This window comes from Lathamus discolor, chromosome 4, assembly GCF_037157495.1.
Source record: "Lathamus discolor isolate bLatDis1 chromosome 4, bLatDis1.hap1, whole genome shotgun sequence".
NCBI lineage: Eukaryota > Metazoa > Chordata > Aves > Psittaciformes > Psittacidae > Lathamus > Lathamus discolor.
Window position 1 is genome coordinate 23235865 of NC_088887.1, and position 27059 is coordinate 23262923.

Genomic DNA, 27059 nt, shown 5'->3' on the forward strand with positions numbered 1-27059 from the left:
ATGGAGAGAAAAAGCAAGTCAAAAAGAAGGCTTGTAAGAAAGCGACAGAGGTCTTTTATACCCTCTTGAAAAACAGCCCAGAGGCTAATAGAAAGTGGAGGCATTAAGACAGCTTTGAATTTCCACTTCATTTTGCTTGATATTATTTGCCAAAGTCAAACAAAAAAGTCTTGAGCATCCTAAGTAAAACTTATTTTTTGTGGATCATAGCCCATGAAACCAAAAACATTGAACAACTCCCCATTTTTTGCTGAAAGTTGGAGGCAAATTCTCAATTTCAAACCCCAAGCTTTGAAGCCACCCACAGAGCTTCGATTAAATCTTAATCTACATTACACAAATGAAAAAGAAATCTATTTCTAAGTAAGTTGCATGAAAATGCTCCAGAGTAAGTGTCAAAAAAACAACCTCGGTGAATTTTTTCATTTTGTTTTTCAGAATTTTGGCAATATTTTTTCAGTTATTTTTCTTCAAGCAAATCTATTCTAAGCAACTTTTGCTCCTAAGTTTTGCATTGATGAAAGCTCTTTTATAAAAGGAAGCCACTGTGGATGTCTTTTGCACCAAATAAAAATCACAAAGTCCTTGTGACTCCACATACTCATTACATGGACCTTTCTTTCTCTATGTCATTCCTTTAATGTTAGATCTGGCTGAACTGCAGGTTCAAGGAAAGCTAAAACAAGAAACCATCCAGACCGAAAACCAAACGGACTGATGGTTGAAAGGTGGTAAGAAATGCACAGGTTTTATTTCTTATAATTGCCTTCCCAGTCCCATAAACACTTCTAACTTTTTGAAGCATGCATGAGGATACAGTGAGTGATAGGCAAGTAGTCTCTTGGCTGAACTGTTGTCACCTTCCTCTATCATAGGAATGCGCCAGGTAGGGTTAAGCCACTACTTATCAGATTGATTCCCCTTCCAATTTGCTATTTGGACTTTTATTTAAATGTTCAAGAAAAGTTTTGGAGGCCTACATGGATTCTGATGGATGGGTGACTGAATGGACTTACTGAAGAAAGGATAAGTATTATATGCTAATGGTATAATGAGGTTTTCCTTTCCAGACCTTCAAAGGATTGGCTTGATAAGAAGGGGTGGAGGAACTGGGGTTCAGGTGCTGAAATTCTTTGAAATATAATGCAAGACTCTTCTGTAGGTTATTTAATTGCAGTGGAGAACCTGTTGAACCTCAACTCTTTAACCAAGAGGATTTGCTTCACATTTTAATGAGAAGTACACTCCTCTAGAACAGAGCTGAATTTGTTATTGGCATTATCAATAACAAAATAACAGAGTTCATAATAACTGTTTTATTAATAATAAAAATTAATTAATAATAATGGTGAAATCTGAGAGATACGTTTCTTTTCTGTATCATCTCATAGCACCATCTGAAATGTCCATTTAAGTTTCTAACCGCAAGGAGGTTTTACCATGGATATTTAATCAGTCTTAGCAATTCAGTAGGGCCATATGTTGTCATAAAAGTTATATGCATGCTTAATGGTAATTAAACCTGATTATTTATCTATATGGATGTACATAGCATTATATTGTTTTTCTTTTTAATCTGATCCAAACATATTAAATCAGACTCTGTGATGATTAGACTGTGATTTCCTGTCTCAGGTCACTGTTAAGATCTTTCTGATTAATAAAATGGGAACTCATCTGAAGAGTAATATATGAGCTTCCTTTCTGTAGAATATTTATTGTTAAACAGGAAGAAAGAGGCTATTTCTCTTACATACAGAGATGTAGTACCCACCCATATCTATTTCCTTTCCTCATCCACATATCAGAAAAATTATAGCAGCTTGAAAGCTGACCTGATTATGTTCTTGCCCTTGGAAGGCTGACCCACACTAGTTTTAAAAAGTAACAAAGTGAAGAAAATCAAACATCTATAACACTAAGTTCATTTAATTTAGTCAACCAATACATTTCAAAAGGAGCAGTTTTGGATTAAAAATTAATAATAAGCTTGGTGCTTATATCCTCTGTGTTTAAAGCTAATTTTTCAAAGAGGAATGAATATCTATGTAAAATTAAAAGGAAAATTCTCATACTTAGTTTTCTGGTGGGTATGACTGCAGGTGACTTATTCCCTTTCCTTGCTGGTCTTTGAACCTAATCCAAACCCCACTGAAATCAATAGATGTTTTACAGGCAAATTTTATGGGGCTTGGGTTGACTCCTCCATCCTGAAATACCTAGGCAATGTCATTCTTCTCTCTGAGAATTCTGATGGGGAAAAAGGCTATCCACTTGAAAATTATTAAGATAACACCATGAGAATGATTCCCCCATCATTATATTTATAAAAGGCAACATACTTTATAGCTTGGTATTCTTCTTCTTCTTATTATTATTCAGTTTTAATTACAGGACCATGATGAATTGTCCTGGATATTCAAGTACTTTATGTGCATCCTTCTCACATGATATCAAGTGCTGCAACAGTTCCATATCCCCTCAATGGCTCCATCCAGTTACCTTGCCTTGAAAGGGGAGATTATTTCCAGTCTAAATTGTAAGTGTAAACTTGTTCTTTCAATACTTGATTATTCTGATAAAACTAAAACGTAGAGTTCAAAGTAGATTGAAGAGTTTGGCATACTGGCCACCTGTTAAAATGGAAAATTAAATGAGACTTTTTTCATATTAGCAAATTGTTTTTCATTGTTCGACAGACGAACCTGGTTCAAGTTTAACCAGAGACTCAGGGATACCTTGGGGCTGCACCTGGCTTTCCCAAATGCTAAACAATCTCAGTGTGTGTTTGTCTGATTAATTAATATAAGACTTGTATTTTGCACAAGAAAAGAATCATGCTTCAGCCTCTGGTTTTATGGCCATGCCTCTCCCTGTATGATCTAGCTCCCTTAGATATTGCAGAAATCTCAGAACAGCAAGTGGAGCTGAATGAATAATTTGCAGTGAATAATTTACTTAACAAATTTAATCTGTGCTTCCTCAAGGAGTGTTCACGAGCAGAAGACAATTTCCTCAGATGTATTAATTATGGGCCAGAACATAGCTAGATACTTCCCTCTCCTGGTCTAATCTAATCAAGGGCCAGCCACTGTTACAGTCACTGCTACTTCTCAGTAGAGCTCTCTCTATAAACTACCCTGGCAAAGACTACAGAAAGTAAAAAGAACAAGTGTGAAAAAGTGAAGTTAAGCCATCCCTCCCCTGCCAACAATCCATGGAAGAAACCAGATGTTGCAGGCTAAGCTGTTTTTATAACTATTTAAACAAAACACTGGGTTTTAATTTTAGCTCCAAAGAGTGAGGGTATGGTTTTCTATTGGGATGCTGGGGAATAGAGCTGGATACTTAAGGTCTTATCTTCAAAACTCCCACACTCACCACTGAGAGCATTCAGAACTTAGTACTGAAAACTGGTCCAAAATGCTTAGGGTCTTCATGTAACTGTGTGTAATTTCCTGTTGAATAGGCTCCTAGGTGCTTTTAACAGGAATAAAAACGAAGAAGCTACAGAAACTCAGAATCTTCAAGAGACAAAATGGGATTAAAGAATATTTTAAACTTACACCCTTGATTTGGCAAGTGTGCTGACCCTGTACCAGGAAGATTCCTATCCCATACAAAGTATAATTGTTATGAAACCTGCAGAAACTGGCTGTTCAGCAAAGCTAATAAATAACAACTGAAGTTGGCTTCAAAAACTTGATCTTTGCTTAATAATTTATATTGGGGGGACTTTAATGCTGCATATCCACTGAAATAGCACGAGGGAACAAGTGGAGTCTAAGCATGTTTAAGCAACTGTCAGGGTGCAGAGAGGCAGGAATAGCTTCATCATGCCAAATCCTAGGAATTCTGAATGTGGCCTTTCTCAGACTATTTGGCTTCCTTCTTATCCTGAAAAAATATGTTTCTGATTTTTCCTTCTGTTATGCTAATGTTTTGCCACTAAGACCAATGGAGTCACAAAGAAACATGGCAGAGACAGGTTATAGAGAATCACTACTAGAGCTCCTACTGAATTTAAAGACATCTGCTATAAAAAGTCGTTGCAACTACGTAAGAAAAAGTGTCTTATTGCCAGGCCCTCAGACTGTGTCCTTGGCATGCTTCCAACACTGCTTGGCCAAAAGGAAAATGAAGTACCAAGAACTTGTTTCAAACTTTGAACCCAGCACGTTCTCTTGAACATTAGCAGGAGATGAACAGATCAGTCATACCTACACTATGTCAGGTCACACTAACACTAATAAAAATATATACTATTGTGACAGAAGGATTCTCAAGGAGACTGGCTTTCACCTGTTCAACAAATCCCTTTCTTATTACCTTGAAGAGTAAAGAGCCAAAGTTATATCTGTATATTCTAGATATTCCTGTTCGGAAAACTTGAAGTCAGCAAGGTTGGTGTCTTGTAAAACACAGCCACAGGCTTATCCAGCATCCGTGTAATAATTTCCAACAGAAATATGTGCATCACTTGTGGTTTTCCTGTTCAGTTTATTGTAAGCAGAACACACTCCACTGTCTGTGATGAATAATAGAAAGTAACTAGCAGCACGATGCTGCTGTGGGTTCAGGCATATAAGTGAGCAACACGCAGTTTCTGAGAGTGAATGTTAAAATGTACCTCAAAGCTAAATTGCGATGTTCGTGCCTAGAACATCTCAATGGATTCTGTTAGTGAACACCGCCATTACTGATCAGTTACAAGGACATTTTATCCTGTGTAATTTGAAGGCTTATATGACTGTTGTTTTATAGTTATCCAGCTGAAACAGCCTGCCAGAAATGCATTCATAGATAAAGAGTGACAGCTGCCTCTTACATCTGTTCAGGAAGCTCAAAAATGAGATTTTCAATAAAGGGAGCTGATATAAAAATAAATTTAGGCTCTCTGTTTTAATCTCATACACAAAACATGACATGCTTCATTCAGCATTTAGAATACCAGCTTAGTGCACAAGCACTGGCAGTGCAGCAGGGTGTTTTTTAAGGTGTGTACATGATGTCTGCCAGCCTATCTCTGTTTAGAATCAAGATCAACACAAGTAAATTCTGGTTAACTCTAATGCGCAGCCTGCTGTCAGGAAACTCTTTGTAGTTTGAACCATCTTTTACCAGTAAACATCTCCTGCTGAATTTCTTCACTGATGTCAGAGTGTCAAGTCGCTGTACCATCACAGCAGTAGGACTGCTGTACAAATGCTAACATGAAAAAGAATAAAGTGTGGTACACTGCATATTCCCTTGCAGAGCTTCAATTGCATTTTGCTTCTAGAGAAAAACGCTATTCTTCCTTTCTCCTTGAACATGGTTTCAAGTGTGTGAAAATCATAATTTGGAAGTGACAGAGAGGGACAAGATGGCCTTATTTGTAATTGGTTTTAAAACTCGACCCATCTGACTGATGTGATATTTGATTGACAGCCAGAGAAAATGCGAAAATGCTTCATCATCAAGAACAGGCAACCGGTTTCAATCTTACATTTTCTTTCCTTTTCTTAAAACACTCTGTACAAGACCTGTGGGCTTACCTGTTGCAAAACTCAACTCAGGTGCTAACATTCATGGCAGTACCTTCAAAATCAAGCAGGATGTGTGTCAGGTTAGCTCCAACAGCAATCCTGCCAAATAACACATGTTGGGAAAGAGAAGTTGATTTGGTCTCATGCTCCCTTCCAGGCCTGAACCTCACTGCAGAGAGGTCTGGCTCCTGCTCTGTACATCTGTCTGGTAGGTATAGGTGGTTGCCCCAGTCCATCAGCCACTTGCTCCAGGGCAGAGGTGACAGAGGGTGGGCAAGCTGCAGCCATGCTGAGCTCCTCATAAAGAAGAGGAGACACTTTTCCTGCTCGATTTCAGCACTGATTTCAACACTGAGGAGGACTGGCCAGATGATTGCTGCACCCTGTGCTGATCATGGTTAGTGCCAGGCTTGCCTCACTCGGGGTTTCATGGGATGCTTCGGCTGTGGCTGAGTGGTCACAATTGAGTAAATTGCCCCCTGTCAGCCGATCCACACTAACATGGTGGGAATTTGCTCTTAGCCCATCAGCAAGATGAAGTAAAGCACAGTCACATAAATCTATTTCATTAAGAATTTAAGACAATGTGTTTTATCTCAGGCTGTGAGCTAAAAGCACTCACAGGGACAGTCATGGTATTCAGTAGGTATAAGGCAATTACTTATATGTCTGTAACTCTCAATTTGGGGAGCGAGGCGAATGGAAAGCAGAGGCTGTCTCCAAAACTGTGTTATATGGAAAAAGAGATGGATGTTTTGCCTCTTCACAAATACCCCAATTTTCTTGCAGATTCCTGCTACCAATCTTGATCTTCTTTTCACTGTGTTATTGAACTCCTTCCCCTCTCACTTTTCCACAAAGTGTATGAGGTTTTGACTCACACTGTACATACCACTTCTCTAGAGAATCTTTTTTACCTCCTACCATCACCTATCTGATCCTTTTACTTCTTTTATAACATGTACTATTTTGTGTGTTTTCCGTCTCCTTTGCCTTGCTGCTAAAAAACCTTGCACAGAAAGCACAAGTTGGTGAAAAGGCAACAAAATTTTCCCTCCAACAGCTCCATGATCTGCTAGAAGTTCTACTGAGCTATAGACTGGAGAGGAGTTTCACTCCAGGAGCACAGCCATGAAAGCTCTGAATAGGCCTGTTAGTTTACAGCAAGTAGGTTTTTTAATATATGTACAAACTGTGAAGAGAAATGTTAATAGTGTACTTCTCTAGTTTAGGTGGTGAAAGTTCACAAAAATCTTTGAAATATGTTTGGGTTCAAACACCCCTATAAACCAAAATAAAAATACCTAAACCCGTAAAAATTAGCACAATCACATACCACACACACACAAACATATTAGATTAAGAAAACAAATTTTTAAAGCCAATGAAATGCAGAATTAATACTATATGTGATACTTGCATTTCACCCTATATTTTATGATGCAGCTGTAGTGATGCAGCTCTAATATTTGCTACATTTTCTCTACTGTGTATGTCTCTCATTCAGTGCAAAGGATGAATCTGAATAGGGGTGTCAGAGCCTGTAAATAAACTCTTTGAACTTCTCAAGCTCGAGCTGGTATGTGTATTCTTGCTTGTGCAACAACTTTCTGGTGTGTAAAATAACATACTATCCTATATTGCAAATGAAGCCTGAGGCAGACAAGTTAAGTGATTTGTCTAATATCGCACAAGAGGTCTGTGGAAGTGTAGGGAATCAAATCTGCATTATCTACATCCTTAATCACTGGATGATGATTCACAGAGTTAAGGAAGCCATGCTGCTATGAAGAACTGGAATAAGGACTTAGTTTGTCATCATATTTCAGTGAAATGCCAAGAAATTGTCTTAAAACTTCTTTACTTTGCAGTTGATCGTTGACTGCACATAGGCAGCAGTTTTTGACCCTGTGGTTAGATGTGCAGAAAATTTGAGTGAATATGCCTGCAAGCAAAGTTTTGGGAGTTTGACTTCAAGTCTTTCAGGCTACAAATTCTGAGTAATATCCTGCCTATCTTAAAATGGCCACCAGAATTAACTGAGTTTGCTCTTTTCAACCTGTACACATCTTGCTGTAGGATGTGAGCTGTTATCTGTATTTATTTGAGAAAAAGAACTATCTTGTGAGCTAGCGTGACATCTAACACACTAGTCCCCTGTCCTAACTGAGGCCACACACAGTATTGCCATGCTGATTAGTTTTTAGGGGAGTTATGTTGAAGCAATGATGATCTGTGAGGAAGGAAATCTAGGTATTAAACCACCCACATAATCCAGATCTAAATATAGAAACCATCAAAATATCTGCAAAAGTTTCTGTCTCATGATCTTAAACTATCTGAAGTCTTGATTTTTCCCACTTCCCACATACGGTTTGTCGTAGTTTCTTGTGGTATGCTGTCAAACGTAAGTTGTAGGTAGAAGTGAATGAGAAGTTTCAAGTCATTTAACCTAATTAATTTGGTCCTTTCACGAAAAATATTCAGCCAGATTTCTTCAAATGGAGTGTAAGCACTTCCAGCAAGAATTATGTTCAAGTTTCCAATTTGAAGGTGAACTTCTTCAATCAATTAAATGTCACAGAAAGTCAGTCCAAGAATTTCATTAGTATAGGTGAATTCCTTTGAAAATAAAAGAGAATACTGAGATACAAGTAATTGTCCAGTTCTTTTTGAAAAGCCCTTGTCCTTGTCTTCTAATGATCTGTTGATATACCTGAAGGTATTTAAACAGCAGAATTAAAGGTACGTCCAGTGTGTTTTACTCCCAATCTTATTTTTCAGGCCCTATTCTTGTTCATTTTACCCACAATTACTTCTTCAAAGCTGGATGAAAACCTGATATTCAAATTAAATTTTCAGTTTCTAAAAACAAGTTTGAAATGTTGCGAGACGTACCCTGCTTGTGGAGAATGTCACAACATAAGTACTTCTTTAACTGGACTTTGAAACACCTTCATTATAATAATGCTGCAGCCCTGGAAATTTTAATGCCTTTCTGGCACTGCAAATCCTCACTCTTCCATTTATGCCATTGCTGAGCACAGGTATCATGTGACTTTTCCTTCATTTCTATGTGAGGGAGCTGTAAACAGAACTAATTTCTCCTGATTTATGGAAGGCTTATTTCACAAATAGGCTTTACAGGAACACTTTAAAGCATACAAAAAGGACCTACCAAAGAGAATAACTTGGTCAATCTACACTCACAAAACAAGCAAGCAAACATAATCAGCTCCTGAGCCAGCTCAGAATGTCCAGAAAATTCATGTTCCCCAAAAGAAAAGTCATTTGAATTAGCTAGGGAAGAAGACAAGGAATATCAGGCTTTATTGTATGCACTGCTAACATACCGCTTACGTATTCTTGTAACTTAAGGTCAGCAAGGATACCAGGGTCATTCTTAGGTTGTGGCTTCATTACCAAAGCCTTAGCCTCAAAATCCTTATCAAATTAGTCATGTGGGTAGCACTTTAATTTCAGCTTCATCAGGGACACTGAAGAAATCTGAAGCTAAGCTTGCTTGTTCTTCTAAATAAAGATGAGCACGCATAAAAGGTATACTGAGCTAATACAAGCTCAGTGAAGATTAAACGTTTTGACTACAAACAGGAAGCTTGTCACCAACTCAGTAAGTACAAGATCAGGCTAAAGTTTAGGTTTCAAAAGCGAATCTATGCAGAAATAAAACTGCATTACTTTGTGTAAGGAGATAAATTGCACTTGTTAAGTTGGAGGCTTGGACAGGAAGATCACAAGGCACCTGGTGGCTTCACTGGTCAAAATGTTCCTGTCAGCATCAGGACCTAATGCATTAGTACAACACAGCCTGTATTAGCTGATTCATTCAATGGGAGTGCTGCTCAAGCAGAGTAATGTATACCTTTTTTTTTTCCTGCCTTTTATAGTGTATGGGAAGAAATGATAGCTTTTAAATTGTAGGGGCTTTAATACAAAAATACAAGAAGAAAATTGTCAATTATAAAATACTGGACTGACAGCAGATCACAGAAGGATAATATCACAACATATGTATATAAAGCAGCAGACAGACAAAGAATCCATTTCTTTTGGTATGCAAAAGTGCATAATTTTGGCAATTCTAAAGGATGCTAACAGGAAGTTATCCTTTCATCAGACAGTTTGTTATCAACAACTGCACTTAGTTTAATTATATTTTGACTCTTAATCATGTTTCATGAAGCAGGTAGCATTCCTTTTTTCTATTAAGAATTCATACGCCATTTACAAAGAATAAGCATATCAAATGCACAATTCTCCCTGCACTTTCCACAATTATATTCCCTTTCATATTACATTCATGACAGTAATCCAAGATAACCTTTCATGTCTCTCTTTAGTGGTAGCTCTGTTGTACCTAAGAGCTATGTCAGAAGCAAACCCATGAAATCTGGTGACGTCAACTGAAATGTTCTTCTGCAGTTATCTGTAGCCATATTAAAGATATTGCAGTATTTAAAAATATGTACTGCAAATAAATTCACCTAATTATCATTCTACCATATATACACTAGCAAGTACTAGCAATCCAACTTTACAGAACACTGAAGCAATGTTTAGAGGGAAAAGTTTTGAATTGTTAAGCTTTTTAGTAGACTTAGGTATACATGCTTCTAAGATTAATGGAAAATGTGAAATAATATCCAATATAGCTAAGAAAATTCTAGTAAGGTATTAAAAATATTAAATAGGATGAGATTTAACAACAGACTCAGATTTTTCATGTTTTTTAAAACCTGATTTGAAATTGCATGGTCAAAATCACCACAGATGAAGACATTAAATTTTTTACATTACTATACAAGAAGTAACAAAAATCACTGTAGGATGCAGAATGGCTGTGGCAGATATTTGCTATCAGCACAGTGCAATGGTGCAGCTATATTAAGGCTGGACACTCTCTCAGGCTCCTGTCTTCTAAGCACAATGCTTGAGAGATGATGCCTTGCACTTTGAGAGATGATTTTCTCTCACTTTTTGTATTTAACTGAAGAAACCTACACAATATTTACTAACTTCCTCATGTAATAGTTAAATAAAGCTCCCTGTTACAGGAGCCAAAGTAAAACTCTATGGACACTGAAGCATCAGAAAAGTGAGTGCACCTTAGTTTGCTAGCATTTGTACCTTTTTGACTGAGTCCGTATTTGCTTGATATTTCCAGGAAAAGTAAACACAGAAAATTCAGTCATGGATCTCGATTTTCCCCCGTTTAAAATCAAATCCATTCAAATTTCACCAGTGTTTGACTACAATAGACACACATAAATACATCACAATTGCCACCCCCTTACGAGGCTTAAAATTCAAAATAAGCTTTCACAAGGTTTTAGAATAGACTGGGAAATAGTGAGTTTCCTTGAATTTAACCATGTGCCAGATCTAGTGGCAGCACTGTTCCTTTTTGTCTATCAGTTCACGTATCTTTGAAGGTTCTGCAGTCTGGGAAACACGTGGGAGTTCCTATTTATCTCTTTACCTTGCAAGAGAGATGCTGAGTACACAGGGTGAAGGGCTGGGCTGGTGGACTGATGGGGAGAGCAGGGTAACAGACCAAATTAGCTAGAATGTTATAAAAAGCAACAGGAAACCTGTCAGAGGGCTTATAAATGAAGATATGATAAGACAAAAGAGAAGCATCGGGGGACAGTTTCATATCTTAGAAAACAAATCCTATTTTCATGTCTCAGCCACAGCTTATCACCTGAAAACCCATCATCACAGTCTTGACTGTGTTGTTTACTGCCACTGTCTTGGCTGCTCTTCATCTCTTCCCTGGGCAGACGTTGGACCTCAGTTTTGGTACCACTGCTCAGGACTTCCTAACACCAGTAAAAATTGATTTATACTTGTTGAGGATCTGGCTTCCTACCTTGCCACTGAAACAGGAACAAGTAAGAGCTAAAGCTTTTAAAAGGATCACTTATTACTGACACTGAAGCAGACAGAGTGACCGGAGCAGTTGAAAATTGGTATCTCAGAAAAGCAATCTGGGGATTTCCAGGCATTCTTTTTAGTGCTATATTTGTGCCAAAAGGGGATTCAGAATGTAATTGAGAAAGCTCTTCTAACACATGTTCATACGTCTTTCAACAGAAAGACATTAGCTGAAGACAGAAAAAAATGCAGAAAATAGTCAAATTGCTTAAGAAAATTGAGCAGCCAGAAGGTCCATTAAAGCCCACAGCATTCTACTGAGTCCCTTTAAGGCCACAGCATTCTAGTGCACAGGAGAAACTGCTGGCTGAAATGAAACAGAAATCTCCCCGCAGCCATTCTCTGGGCTGTGCAAATGGCCAAACACAACTTTCAGCTTTGAAGCACATTTTGCTAGAGAACAGCATTCTCTGTTTTGTTTGTTACTAACTATTCGTGCTCTTTCTCCCCACTCCACTGACTTAGGGGACAATGATCAGTCACTGGTATCACAAGAGATCCAATAGCCTTTGTAAATCTCAAGGCAATATATAGCACACGTTTGGGAACCACGATGATCAGGAGCAGCAGAGGCAGTACAGAGTGCAGGGTAAGAGCAAACACAGCAAGCAAGCAAGGCTGTTATGGGGCAACCAGGAATCAGAACCATTTAAGCAGAATATGTCAGGAAAAGTTGGGATAAGAAAATATCCAAAAAGAGAGCTGAGACTAAGGATTTCTTCATCAAATGAGAGTCAAAGTAGACATGCCTACAAAGAGTAGATGGGAGATGCTGAGAAATGGCTTGTGTGACAAGAAAGCAAGCCAGACCAGGAGGAAAGCAGAAAGCCACAAGGTCGCTGAAGTGGCCATAATAGCAGGGCTAATGTAACTGTGATAAGACCATAACACATTCCTGAGAGGCATATGGAGAGAATACATACAGGCATTGGCATAAAGTCACTTAGAGCTTTCCGAGACTGAGTGTTCAATTCCACCACAATGTAATGCTTTCATATTGAATAGAAACCAATCTTTTGAAGCTTTCTACTTTCCTTTTAACCTGAAAATGTGAGAGAAAAGTAATCTTGCTCTGCAGCAGCCTTAGATATTTTCTTTCTCCTCACAAAAATCCAGGTCTCCTCTAGCCTTGGGAAATACCTTCACCTTTTCATTCTCACTGAATACCAAACACAGGCTGCAACAGGTAAATATTCTTATTGTATCAATAACTAAATTGTGTTCTGTTAAACCTAACCACGCTTCTAAGGCACTGTGAGAAACACACTTCCTGTAGCTATCTACTGACTTTTCACCAGTAGAAAATATCATCTCCTCTCCCTTTCCTCTAAAGGGTGCCTATGTCATCCTACAATCACAGTTTCACTAAGGGGAAATCCTGCCTGACCAATTTGGTGGCCTTCTATGATGGAGCTACAGAATTGATGGACAAGGGTAAAGCAGTTGATGTCATCTACCTGGACTTGTGGTAAGCGTTTGACACTGTCCCACACCACATCCTTCTCTCTAAATTGGAGAGATATAAATTTGATGGATGGAACACTCTGTGGATAAAGAACTGGCTGGACGGCCGCACACAAAGAGTTGTGGTCAATGGCTCGATGTCCGGCTGGAGACCGGCAACGAGTGGTGTCCCTCAGGGATCGGTGTTGGGACCGGTCTTGTTTAACATCTTCATTGCTGACATGGACAGTGGGATTGAGTGCGCCCTCAGCAAGTTTGCCTATGACACCAAGCTGTGTGGTCCGGTTGATACGCTGGAGGGAAGGGATGCCATCCAGAGGGACCTTGACACGCTTGTGAGGTGGGCTGATGCCAACCTTATGAAGTTTAACCACGACAAGTGCAAGGTCCTACACCTGGGTCGGAGCAATCCCAGGCACAGCTACAGATTGGGCAAAGAAGAGATTTAGAGTGGCCCCGTGGAGAAGGACTTGGGGGTGCTGGTCGATGAGAAAATGAACATGAGCCGGCTTCAGTGTGCGCTCGCAGCCCAGAAAGCCAACCGTATCCTGGGCTGCATCAAAAGGAGCGTGACCAGCAGGTCGAAGGAGGTGATCCTGCCCCTCTACTCTGCTCTTGTGAGACCTCACCTGGAGTATTGTGTGCAGTTCTGGTGTCCTCAACATAAAAAGGACATGGAACTGTTGGAACAAGTCCAGAGGAGGGCCACGAGGATGATCAGGGGACTGGAGCACCTCCTGTATGAAGATAGGCTGAGGACGTTGGGGCTGTTCAGCCTGGAGAAGAGAAGGCTGCATGGAGACCTCATAGCAGCCTTCCAGTACCTGAAGGGGGCCTATAGGGTTGCTGGGGAGGGACTCTTCGTCAGGGACTGTAGTGACAGGACAAGGGGTAACGGGTTAAAACTTAAACAGGGGAAGTTTAGATTGGATATAAGGAGGAAATTCTTTCCTGTTAGGGTGGTGAGACACTGGAATGGGTTGCCCAGGGAGGTTGTGAGCGCTCCATCCCTGGCGGTGTTCAAGGCCAGGTTGGATGAAGCCTTGTGTGGGATGGTTTAGTGTGAGGTGTCCCTGCCCATGGCAGGGGGGTTGGAACTACATGATCTTGAGGTCCTTTCCAACCCTAACTATTCTATGATTCTATATTGCACAATTACTGGAGAGTGGACGGGTCAGCCATTGAAGTAGCGTGTGTTGAGGGAGAGGAGAAAGGGACTCACAAGCTTGTGTCTCTCTGTCTCAGGCTGTTCAAGACAGTCTGGGAGCCCCTTTGTGAAGAGCACCCTTCATTTGTGACCCCACCATGTGCTCCACTCTGTGCCTGTTTCAGGGCCAGTCAAGCCCATCAAGCTGTTATACTTTCCAGGCTTCTGACTGGAATTTCCATGATTTTGACTAGATTTTCCATGCCTTACATGAGGTTGCAAAAGCCTTACACAATTGCACAGATTAAGAAAAAAACAATAGAAGGCTGAAATGACTTGTATAAAGTTACATGGGCATGGTACTTCTAAGTATTCTGCTTTGTTTGGGTAGTAAAGATCTTAGCATATGAATAACAGAAGGGCAGCTTCTGGTAACCACAATTAAAAGAAAAGAGAAAAGAAGAAAAAAAAGCCCGAGCCAGACACTGAACTGTCTGTGCAGGGCTAAGCTTGAGGAATAAAAAGAAGTATAAAAATAAATAACCTTTCGCATTAAGGTCAAGCGGTTGTTAAAGTGGTGTCTGGACAATCTTTTTTTCCATCCTCTGCCTGATTTTTATCTGATTCATAACATTACAAACACCAGCCTGGATCACTCATTTCTCTCCCCAGTATACTTTGTGGCAAGATGAAAATATGCAGCGTAGAAGTTTCTTTATCCAGGCATACATTTTTGCTGAAGTATTCAGTATTTTTTAAAAATACATTCTTCCATTTTCTAAAGAAGAACTATTTACAAATCATATCTTTTTGGGGAAGAATATCAGTAACAATAATTTCACACAGCAATCTTGACAAACCAAAAAAAGCAATGCCCTGTGTTGCCCCTGGCAACTTTTTTGACCAACCACTAAGTATATTGTTAACAGCTGAACAATGCAGAAAAAGATGACCTATGCCTAAGTTAGCTTTGCACAAAGTTGCTAATGGTGGCATTGTAGCTATAAAATGGTAATGCAGCACACTCAGCTCTGTATTTAATTAAAAGACAGAAATGCAGACTTCTAAAATGTTTTCATAATACATGAAGGTGGGCACGATGGGTGAGGTGTGAGTTGTCTCCAGTGTCCCTGTGCTGGAGGCAGGCAGTTAACACAGTTATTTATTGTGCACCTAACTGGGTGAGGCTGAAGGAAGTGTAGCTGGAGGAGTTTGGTGAGCCATTTGTAGCTGAAGGATGTGACTTTTGCAGGTTTTTCTTACTGTTCTTGTTTAGGTGACCAGTTTGGGTTATCTTTTTATTGTTTTAGGTGAAACAAACAATGACAATATGAAACACCGTAAGGGAGGCTGTGTAAAGGGCTGAGGAGGAGGAAAGGAAGAGGAAGAAGGGATTGAATGGAAAAAAAACTGGTAGAAGGGAATTAGGATCACTCATATTTTGTCTCTCTAAATGGCATTCTACCATGATGAGATCCAGGTCTTTTTCCTTGTGATTAAGGGAGAGCACTACTTAGTTTACTATCTGCAATTCAAGCATTAATTAAGGGTAGGCTAAACCAGCTTTGCTGATGTTGCTGAGATGAGTCTGGATAATATGTATCCAACCTAGATATCTGTCTGTCTCCCAAAGCAGATCAGCTACAGTTTGTTGATGGAACAGGAGTCTTGGATCTTAGTTTTGATTCTACCAGTTTTGCTTGTTTGTCTCAATTCAGGACATACCAACTAGCATTGCAGTAGCACGTCTCAGGCTATCTCCTCCATATCATGCTGCAGTAAAGAGTAAAGAGTAGTAGCCAAGCCAAGTTCAGCCAAGAAAATGAAATGATACTTTACTCATAGAATCGGAAAGAGTATAATGGAATATATTTGGCTTACACTAATAAGTAAATCAACATCAGAAAAAACATCTGCATCACCCCCAATGCCTGATCCCCTCATAAGAAAGCCACCAGTGTCAGCTTGCTTGATTCTTAAAAAGCATAACTGAAAATCCAGTCTTTGTAATCTTCAATTGAACTGGTTGGTGGAATGCAAATGCAAAGAATGAGATGTCTTGCCATTCCCTGTAATCTGAATCTGAAGACACTAAGCCCACAGAGATACATTAAAGTCAGGGAGCATGTCAGGAGAGCAGATGGCAAAATAAACAATAATGCAGAAAAAAACCCCCACTAAACCTCTTGCTGGCACTTAATGGTAACATGGGTAGGACAAATCTCACCAGGATAGAGAACATTAACAGCCTGTTTGTGACAAAATGAAATAAAATAATTTGAGTTGACAGTTACACTCTCATAAATCTGACCGACACATCTATTATTACTATTTTGCTCTGGGACTTCAGCCTTAACTTGGGATGCTGAAAGTTGCTTTCATTAGAAGCAGACATATGATGGAGCCCAGCACTCCTGACACAATTTAGTTTCTACAGAGTCCTATTTACAGGCAGACAGGAGGACTCACCTGACAGAGCACAGCCTGTGTTCACGGCTCCCGGCCTATTTCTGCCAACAGTCTGCCCTGAAGGTCTGTCTCCAGGGGCTCTCCCTGGGAGTTTGCAGTGCTGAGGCTGTCCTGGGTTTCACTGCTGCACCTTTCGTAGCTTTTTATAAGGCTAGTTTGCTTTTGCTCTCTTTTAATTACAGTTGCATCAATTAAAGCTTTAGTCTTTCTCTTTTCTGTGTCGAATCCCAGCAAAATCTTCTGAGCTACATTCAACTAGATAAACCCCATGTTTCAGGTGGTGCCTGTTGTTAGGTGTCATTGAAAAGAAACTGAATTATTACGTCTGTGTATTCAGAAATATGGCTGCTATATTGACCCACACACCTACATGTGTGCATCTTTCCTTATGACATATGAGCATACATTAGAGGAAATGCTGTTTTCAGCAGGAGACCCTCTGATCTAAGGTTATGGTTGCTCAGGTCTCCATTTGGACACTCAGCTGGCAGGTTTCAGCAGATATCTTGCCTCCTGTGGTTTAGATGCACTTTCCTGGGAGCTGGCCTTGTTGCACAGTGACAACCAGCTCTGTTCCTTGGGCACTCTAGAGGGAATGGGCATAATGGGAAAAGAGGCTCTTTACTTCTTTCCTCATATATTTCATTCAACCAGCCATCCTCCATGTGCTTACCACTATGTGGAGTGCCACAAGACCTGCTGTGCCCAGTAAGAAGAGGGAGAAAAACCTCATTGCAGTGTCCATATTTTGTATATCTCACCAAGTAAAGTTTTTCTTGGTTCTGTTTTTCCCATCTTAAATAGCCTTCTGAAAAAAAAAAAAAAATCCATCTATTAAAACAGAAAAGCCTCCTCCAGATAGCTATCCAGAGAGATACTTTCAGACCAACATTAAACTCTGCTCCTTTGTGTAGGCCCTAAAAACTTCTTCCTGCCACAAAGGTAATTGCAGAAATAGGCTCCACCAGCTGAGCTGGTCCAAGAAGACAAAAACACCAATGCCTCTTAGACCTCTGACATTTGTCTAACTAACTTGTGCCCTTTACTAATAATGCAGTGACCTCTAGGGGCCTGACCGAAGCCCACTGGCTTCATTGTCCCTCACTGACTCAGCCCAAACTTCCAAAAAGTTTTCTAAGCCTGGAAGGATGAGTGCTTTATGTACAGATGAAAAACCCAATGTATGATGAGAAACAGAACAGCCTAAAGCCTTCCATCTCAATGCTGCTGATGTCTGCATGGTTAAAAATGAGCTACCTAGGGCTATATGAACCCCTGGTGTTAGCCTGAACAATGCATTCACATCCATTTACCTGAAATCTTGATTTGGTTTATCGCACTTCATAACCACATGGAAGATCTCTTTAATGCTGAATCAGAGCAAAAAGTTTCCACTTTTTAAACACATCAGCACAAAAGAAACCACTTCCACTTACCCAGGAGTACTGTAGGTCCATATCAGTTAAGGAATATGTAAGATGTGGCTGATGAGAAGAGCAAGTACAGTTTTCCCATTCTTCTATTTTTGAAATTAAGAAGTCACAAGGACAGAGCTGATTATCAGGAAATGGCTTCCAGTCACTCCACAAGTGAAATTCAGTTTCTGAATGGATTGAAATAGTTCCTAGATTATTAAGTCTGGAAGTGTATGAGTGGCCCAGCGACGCAGAAATAAAATCTGCCCTCATCTCAGTCTCTTCTTTTCTCCTCACGTCTTTCCATGTTTTCTTTTCCTGAGGTTTTGTCAGTTTCATGCAAGAAGTTAGTGCTTCTTCATCCTCTTCAGAGAGATAAGCGTCTTCTAATGTATCTTTAAAAATGCAGATACTTCTGTTATAACGCGTTACAATTCATAGAGAATAGCACATATTTTTCTTAAATGCTGTCTGTTGTATTCTATATAATGAAAAAAGACAAGGACTCCATAAAAAAACAAATAATAATGATAATTTGGGAGATGCAAGGGACTTTGTAGTGGGTCAGACATCTGAGCCAAAAGCAAGATTTAGTCTCCATTTGGTAAATTCGCCTTTTTCCCTCAAAGGCACTGACTCTGCACTGAATATGAAAATTTGCTGAATGTTGTATTGCTTCATAGTTGCAGAGAACATATATTTAGCTTAAATACTGGAAAAGTTTGGAAGGCTTTTCTGTGTAATTCCTCTCTCACCCCTTCCCATACTACAACTGTATGTTGTAGTTACAAAGTAGTTGCTGAAATCTAAATTTCTTCATGTGTTTCAGCCCAAGCAATGACTTGGCTGGAGCAGTAGTTCATCAGGCAGTTTAAAGTCACTTTGCTAGTATTTGTTTTAAAATAATCATGTACACAAATGCATTGTACAACAAATGCATGCACTGTTAAATTAGTGTTGTCAAAACAAGTTCAGATGAAGAATAACTGCGCAGTTAGATCAGTGACCAATAGGAGAATTCAGAAAATAACCTGAGCTTAGCATCAGTTTCCTGTGTCTTACGGCCCTAAGCAATCAGGTATGATGAGAGGCCATCTTGCTTATCACACCACAGCCCTTCTTGCGCTCCCAGCTGCTACTGACTCACGGATTAACACTGAAAGTTATCTTTGCATTTGTGAGTTTTACCTTTCTGATATGAAACATGATACAAAACTAGGAACTACTCTGAAAACAAATTGCCCCCAGCACGGAAGCCCCACTGTTATACAATTCTATTTAGCCAAAATCCCCACTTGCAAGATACACTGTTACAAAACTCAAGCTAGTGTGACAGGAAACAGGTTTTCACACTATGAGGAAGTCAGCACTAAAGTGGTATCACAGTAACATCTCAGTTGGGGTTTGAAAATCGTGGGTGGTGAATGACAGACCAGGACAGGATTGTTTACAGTTATGTTCAATATAGTGTCAATTTGCCAAATGCTGGAAAGAATGCTGATATGATACTTCACTTACTGAGGGGGAGCAAAACATGTTTGACATCCTCTAAGCTTTGTGTACTCGTTTTTTTGGTTCGAACCAATTTCTGCAATCGTTTTAATGTTCCCATGGACTCTGCTTTATCATCTGGTTCTGTACCCTGGCAAAAAAACCCAAAGTTGTTAAAAGTATCCAAACCCTACTCATTCAAAACTAAGGGTAGCATGGTGCTTACTCTGAAAATGTTAAAGTCTCAGATTCAAAGACTTAATCATTAACACAATGCTTTAAAAGTTAGGCACTTCCTTACATGAGATCGGTAAATACAAAAACATGTAAAAGGCAAGTCACAAGAAGAATCGAACTTACATCAGTGTTCATGTTGCTGTTTACATATTACTTTTTAATAATACCCCAGTATTACTTAATGCTTAATTCCAGATTAGTTCCAGAAAACATTTTATTATATGCATCCACTACATTATCCAGAAGCATTTTGTACGCACAGAAATCCCAGAGGTGCATTAAAATCTGTATGGGAGTGTGTTCTGAAATACCAGTGTCTTCCTTTATTCAAGGCCTTATTTGCTTTTCTAGATTAAATGCCAGTAATGTAAATGACAATTCAGATCTGTTATTGTACATTCCAACAGTGTCCTACTGGAGAAACTCAAGGTTAGGGTACTACAGACTCCTAGAGCTGGAACTCTGTGAACATGCAGCCATCTCACAAGCTTCCACTTACATTAAAGCAGCTGCTATGTTGTAAACCTGTCCAGAATAACTTGAGTTTTCTTGAATCTGACTCTTAACTTCCCTGTGATCTTCAGAGAGAAATTTCACACTCTGACAGCAAATAACCTCTCTTTCACAGTCATTTTCTCTGTTTTGTATGGGATATATGCTTTTCATTAGAAACCAAAAAAGTAAATACATTAGAAGTTAATAAAACTGTAATTCACTGATGGCTACTTTTTGGATCAATACTATCTGGCTTCTATGGACGTTCGCCTATTTACACTGATAACAAATTTGGCCTATTGTGGCAATGCAGCTTTGGCAATATTATGAGTGATTATGTGTTTGTGCTGATGTTATCAGAAGGTAGAAATGCAGAGACCTCTATTGCACTCTCCCCAACAATTAGGTCACACATCACAGCTCCTTTCTGCTTCCTCTTACGCATAATCCTTTGAGACAGTCTCATGGAGTTTGCCAGCACAGTCTAATGTGTAGTGGGTAGGCTGTTTAGGGAAGGGTCTCCAGAGATTCTGAAATCCTTAGCTTTCGTTTAGGTTAGAGGCTTTTAACTAAGTCTTAGTGTGAAGCACGTCTGAAGCCCCAGCATTCACATATTATAAGTTACATCCACCCGCTGTAGCAATGATAAGGGAGAGGGTGTATGTTAATTTCAGGTTTAAAAAAAGACCACGGTTCACTTGATAGATAACTGCTTAAAAAGATGGCTGTTCTTCAAGTGCCAAAGTTCAGATATTCTTCTATGAAGACATGAGGTTCTGTAAGCAGAAATAGAAGTCCAAGACTTATATGCCCAGGCAGAGGACATTTTAATGTGTATTTGGTTAATTTTGTATCACTAGAAAATTGTGTTGAAATTATAATAAATTAAAGCAGAGTTAGTGAGTCTAAAAATAGGTGTGATGTTCCCCTATATATTTAGATGTTTGCTTTTAAAACTTGAAAGGATTTATACCAAATGATTTGCACTACCAGTTCATCTTGGTCCAGCTATAAATTGGAATGGGGACTTACTAGTCTACAGAATCTGCTATATACTCCTCATGTAAGACCAATGGACTAACAATATTGGAAATTGTCTTGAACCAAGCATCAACTAATGAAATAAACATATACCCACATGTGTAAAATTACACACACACACACACAAATCTAGAACTAGTTTCTTTTTTCAGGCACTGTTCTGATGAAATATTCTTAGTTATGTAAAACATTATTACTACTAGTAGTAGACTATCTCTAGATACACCTGTAATAGCTTCTTTCATGGCAAGATTCCACTCATGCTGATAGAGCTATAGTGGCTTTTTTCCTTAAAGATAGGACCTTATGACTCCCAAGGTCCTTCTCTTGATAAACACAGTGAGTAATGCAGAAGCTCCCACAGTGAATAGCACTTGGGTTTAGACTCCTTTCTTCTCAGTAGCATCTTACATTCCTTGAAGCCTGCAGACTGTCCTGGGAACTGGGACTGAACCACAGGTACATAGCAAGAATCCAGAGAGTTCAATGTATACACCTTAGCATGTCTCTCATGCCTTTTGTTAGTCATGGCTACATTAGCATTTTAATTTCGATCAGGGGCATATATTTAAAGTGAATTTCACAGTAAACTGTGTTTTGGTCTCAAAGAGACACAGAGTTCATCACAAATGAACTTAAGATGAAAGGTGCTTTCCAGAAGTACAATTGATGAACTCCAGCTACTATTGGATGTCCAACAGAGAGGATCTGAACACAGGCAGACGACCCACAATGCATATAGCATAGACATCAGTTCATCAGCACCAGTGATTCTCCTGTGCTGATACATATTATTCTGTACTGGTTACTAATAAAGACAGATGTGCTTTCAGCTTCTGCCATTTGAAGAGTTTATTTTATTTTGTAGACTAATAAAACCTAGTGGTTTGGGGTTTAAAACTCTTTAGGTCTTCTTGAGGACCTATGATTGTAGGATAAGAGGGGTAATGGTTTTAAACTGAAAGAGGGGAGATTCAGGCTGGATGTAAGGAAGAAATTCTTTGCAATGAGGGTGGCGAAATACTGGCACAGGCTGCTCAAAAATATTGTGGATCACCAATCCCTGGAGACATTCAAGGCAAGGCCAGATGTGGCTCTGGGCAACCTGATCTAGTGAAGATGTCTTTGCCTGTGGCAGGGGGGTTGGACTAGGTGACTTTTGAAGGTCTCTTCCAACCCAGACTATTCTGTGATTCTATAAGTTCTCAGCAGATCCACATTAGAGTTCTAGACTGCTCAGGGCCCTTTTACAGCTTGTATCCGTGTATTCATCATCCACTGTGGGCCAAATCCAAACATCCTTAGATTAATCATATTCTGATTTGCATTTCAAGTCCCCTCTCCCCCCTTCCAAATTCAAGGTAGCAGGACTGCAGTTTTACCTCAGTTAAAGAGGGAAATTGAGGTGTAATTTTTCAGTCTCTCATTGTGAGATGTCTTTGCAAAATAAATCACAGCGGGTTTAAAATGCTAATATTGCTCTAATTTAAAATCTTTTGTAGTAATAATCATTTGTTCACTTATAAGTAATGATGCAAAAGCAACATGATGACTTTGAGTTATGATCTGGGACTTTCATCATGGAGACATCAAGATAAATGGAAGATAATCTATTCAGATAATTTTATTAATGGGAAACTCTAATCCTCTTTACCTTAAAAGCACTCATTTGGTAGAGTCTATTGTTAGTGAAATGTCAGAAGTGCTTAAATAATAAATACAGTAACCCCCTTTTACGGAGAAAAAACTTCATGTAATATCAGTTACTGATGGGACAGCTTTTAAATACACCGTATTTTTATTTACCTAAGCATTCAAATCCAGTTTAGCTGCCTATCCAGACAGAGGTAAAACATTTTTTGATGTAGAAATCTGACAAACTATCAGGTGAACTGACCATCCTGGTCTCACAGTTTTAGTGTGTGCCCCAGCAACCCTCAGTCACAGCTTAGTGAAAGCATCCATGAAAGTGAGAAAAACCTATTGAATATTATGCTCTGGTTTCAGACAATTTTCTTTCTGTTTACATTATCTGGAATCTGGTATCTCTAGCTGCTGCTGTTGAGGGTATCAGAGAAGTGCAGTGACAGTACGTGCAGTGCTACTTGGTTGGACCAGTAATGTAGACTAATTTGGAGTATGCTGCTTTCTGGTACCTTCCTTCGCTGTGTAAGGGGAAGGATGTTCCAAAAGGAACTCTGGGGGAATATTGAAGACCACTGCACAGAGCAGTAAGTCTCCACTCATAAAAAGCTGTTCATTTAAAATACATTTAAAGACTTTTAAATTTCCACCCCTCTATGTTCTAAGGTCAGAGCATTTGCTCACTTGAATATTATAGCTGTGCTTTTGCCCAGTCTATAAGCAAAGCTATCTATAGGGAAAGAAATATCTCATGAATAAGAATATTCTTTATTTCCCTGCTTAATGGGTTTTAGCCATGAAAAATCATGTCACACCACAAATAGAAACGAATAATGTAAAAAAATAAATCACAGGCTGCCCTTTAGTTGTAAATAATTCGCATGAAGTGCATGAATTCCTATGGACAAAAATAAACATTTTAAAAATGCACTCATAAAAATGTATTACAGAAAAAAAGACCTAAATTGTGTCTGTTAAACTGTTTCCAGTTTATCCAAAGATATTCTAAATACTTCAGAAATCTTTGCTCACTGAGATATTATGGGGATTAACCTGGTGACAGAAATTCAGCAATTTGGAAGCTAAGTGTAAAACACTGTTGGTCAGATTCCAGCAATCTCAGTCCTGTTGAGCACTCTCTTTCCTGTGTGTAACTGCATTAATTTTGATAAAAGTACTTGCACAGCATGTCATTTTTCAGCATGAAGAATTTAGTCATGGCAGAGTTTAATCTCTGTGATTTTTCCTCAACTGGTTTGCCTTTCCCAAACACTGCAATGATTTAATCATGATTATCTATACATTTAAATTCAGAGTAAATTGTAATAGTGAGAAGACAAAAATTATTGGATGTTTACTGTGTCAGTGGTGCTATCATGATTGTATCATTATTGTTTAATTTCTGGAATGTTCCAGTAACACCCTTGCTTCACAGAATGAATATTAAAATAATACATCATGATAGAGAGCTTTCTGCTTTATTTATACAAAAAGTTAGTTCTGCAAAATATATTGAATTTGGATAAATTTTATGCTACAAAATGTCAGTAAAGCCACAGTTGAGTAATATATAGACAAACACAGTACAAATTTCTTTCATGTGAGCCTGCCCCCTATACATATCTGACCCTTATATATTCTCATTATTTAGTCTGGTTCTCCAGCTACACAAAAATGACTGCAGAGTCAAACTAAACAGGCTAGGTTTATAGGCAGATTTTCTTCTGGGAATCACAAAGCAATAAGAATAAGATAGACTATAAAAGAAAGAAATATCATGATTTATAATATGGATATGGATAAGGACCTTTCAACTTTTGGCAAAACAACACACAGTAAAGGCAATCCTAACTAAACCATCACGTTCTTCTAGGTCGCTGGCTGCTGATGACAAAAAAATGAACAATTTTCATGGCAACTCACCATTTCACTGTTACCAGCCACGCTTGGAACGTGAACTCGTGGTGGAATCCACTGCTCATAATTTATCACCTAGATGGTAAGAAAAGTAAAATAAAAAATCCAACATAAATAAGATGAATAAACATAATTAGTACCGCGTCACTGAATACAGATTGAGAGCTCGGCAGTCTTTCAACCCAGTGCTGTGTGCATATAGAAGCAATGGCTGATATACACTAGCTGTTAGCCATTGAAATCAGTTTGATATTGAGCTGTCTTAATTTCTTTACTTATCTGGGACTCAGTAACATCTTGGAGACATCACAGCGTATATGGAACAATGGCAGAGCCATGCATTACCTCATGGGATGTTTCCTTTCTCAGTGAGCAGGAAAGCCACAGAAGGCTTTCCTCAGCAGCAAACCCCCAGCTGAGGAGCAAGTGTCACCAATGAATTTCTAAAAAGGGTCTTGTTCAGTCTCCCTCATTGTGTCTGGGATGTTGAGCCCCAAGGGTGTGAATTTGAATGGGATTAAGAATGCAGAAAAAATGGGAGGATCCCCAGAACTGAGCACAGACAAGACTATATACACTTTCATCAGCTGCCCGTAATCCATTTCTTGGTCATAGTGTCCTCATGCTAGGAACACCATGAGAACACTTTCCCTGGGGCACTGATGCAGTCCCTAGTGGGCAAGCATGACAGTGCTTATAACTTATCAGTGAAAGTAATGAACACTAGCCTTTTTTCTTCATGAATATGAATGACACTTTGAAGGCTGATTGCAACCTAAGAATTTACGTGAGAAATGAGGCATGAAACATTTTTGAAAATGTATTAGCCCAAAGACTGCATTACTTCATATTTTATGTCCTTCCCAATATGCTACAAAGGGTTTGAGCCATCAAGGGAGCCCTGCTAGACATGAACAAACAAGAACAAAGATATGAAAAATAAATGCGGAAAGTAAAGGTATTTTTGATGTTAAGGTACTGTTACTAAGTGTTGTTCATGCTGTGTCCCTCAACCTGCATTTCTGTTTTCCAGCACTTACAGAATGAATGGAAATAAATGAGCATCTACTTATGAAAACATTCAGGGATGCTTATTTGCTCTCTTATTTTAACAAGAGGATAAAAAAACCCGCAACAAACTATAATGTTCATGCTTTATGTTAAATGAAATTCCCAGTATTTCAGTTTGTGCCCATTGCCTCTCATCCTGTCACTGAGCACCACCGAGAAAAGTCTGACTCTGTCTTCTTTACTCCCCCTCTCAGCTGTTTGTACATATGTATGAAATTCCCCTGAGCCTTCTCTGCTCAGGCTAAACAGTCCCAGCTCATTCAGCTTCACCAGGTATGACAGGTGCTCCAGTTGCTTAATGATCTTCACAGCCCTTCATTGGATTTATTCCGGTATTTTCCCTGTTTGTTTTGCACTGGAGAAGCAATAAGCAGAACCATTACCCATATGTGGTGGGTCAGCTCACCACTGCTGAGCAGACAGGAAGAATCACCTCCCTCAACCTGCTGGCAACTCTCTGACTAATGCAGCTTAAGACACTATTGGCCTTCTTTGCTCCAAGGGCACATCACTGGCTCATGGTCAACTTGGTCTCCACCAAGACCCCAGGACCTTTTCTTCAAAGCTGCTTTCCAGCCAACTGGCCACCCGCCTGTATTCCTAGAAGGGGTTATTCCTCCCCAGGTTCAGGACTTTGCACTTCCCTCTACTGAACAACATGAGGTTCCTGTTTGCCCAGTTCTTCAGTTTGTTGAAGGCTCTCTGCTGGGCAAGCACAACTTTCTGGTGCATCAGCCACTTCTCTCAGTTTTGCACAAACTCAATTTGCTGAAGGTGCACTCTGTCCCACCATCCATCTGAGCAATGAAGATGAACAGTACTGGACCCAGGACTGACCCTTGTGTTAGATCATTAGGAACTGGTTCCCAGTGGGACTTTCAGCCGCTGATCGCATTCCTCTGAGTCCAACAGTTCAACCTGCTCTCAGCACGTGTCTCTCTCCAGTTTTCTAGTCCTCATTTCATTTGTTTGTCCATAACGAAGTTATAGGGGAGAGTGTTGAAAGCCTTAGTAAGGTCAGGAAAAACAACATTCATTCTTTCCCCTCTTCCACCAAGCTAGTCATTTAATTGTACAAGGCCCTCAGTCTGGTCAGGCATGATTTCCATTTCATAAATTCATGCTGACTGCCCCAATCACCTTCTTGTACTCTGTATGTATGGTTTCCAGGAGAATTTGTTT

General features: G+C 39.4%; 1 protein-coding gene across 1 annotated transcript in view; it reads right to left on the bottom strand.

Moving 5' to 3' along the window:
• SAMSN1 (SAM domain, SH3 domain and nuclear localization signals 1) overlaps positions 1 to 27059 on the bottom strand; it is an 80993-nt gene that overhangs the window by 36948 nt on the left and 16986 nt on the right. Inside the window, exons 6-8 of the mRNA XM_065676726.1 lie at positions 24813 to 24881; positions 19500 to 19623; positions 18003 to 18346 (exon numbers count right to left, since the gene is read on the bottom strand). Coding sequence (XP_065532798.1) covers positions 18003 to 18346; positions 19500 to 19623; positions 24813 to 24881 — 537 coding nt within the window. The remainder of the gene's footprint in view (positions 1 to 18002; positions 18347 to 19499; positions 19624 to 24812; positions 24882 to 27059) is intronic.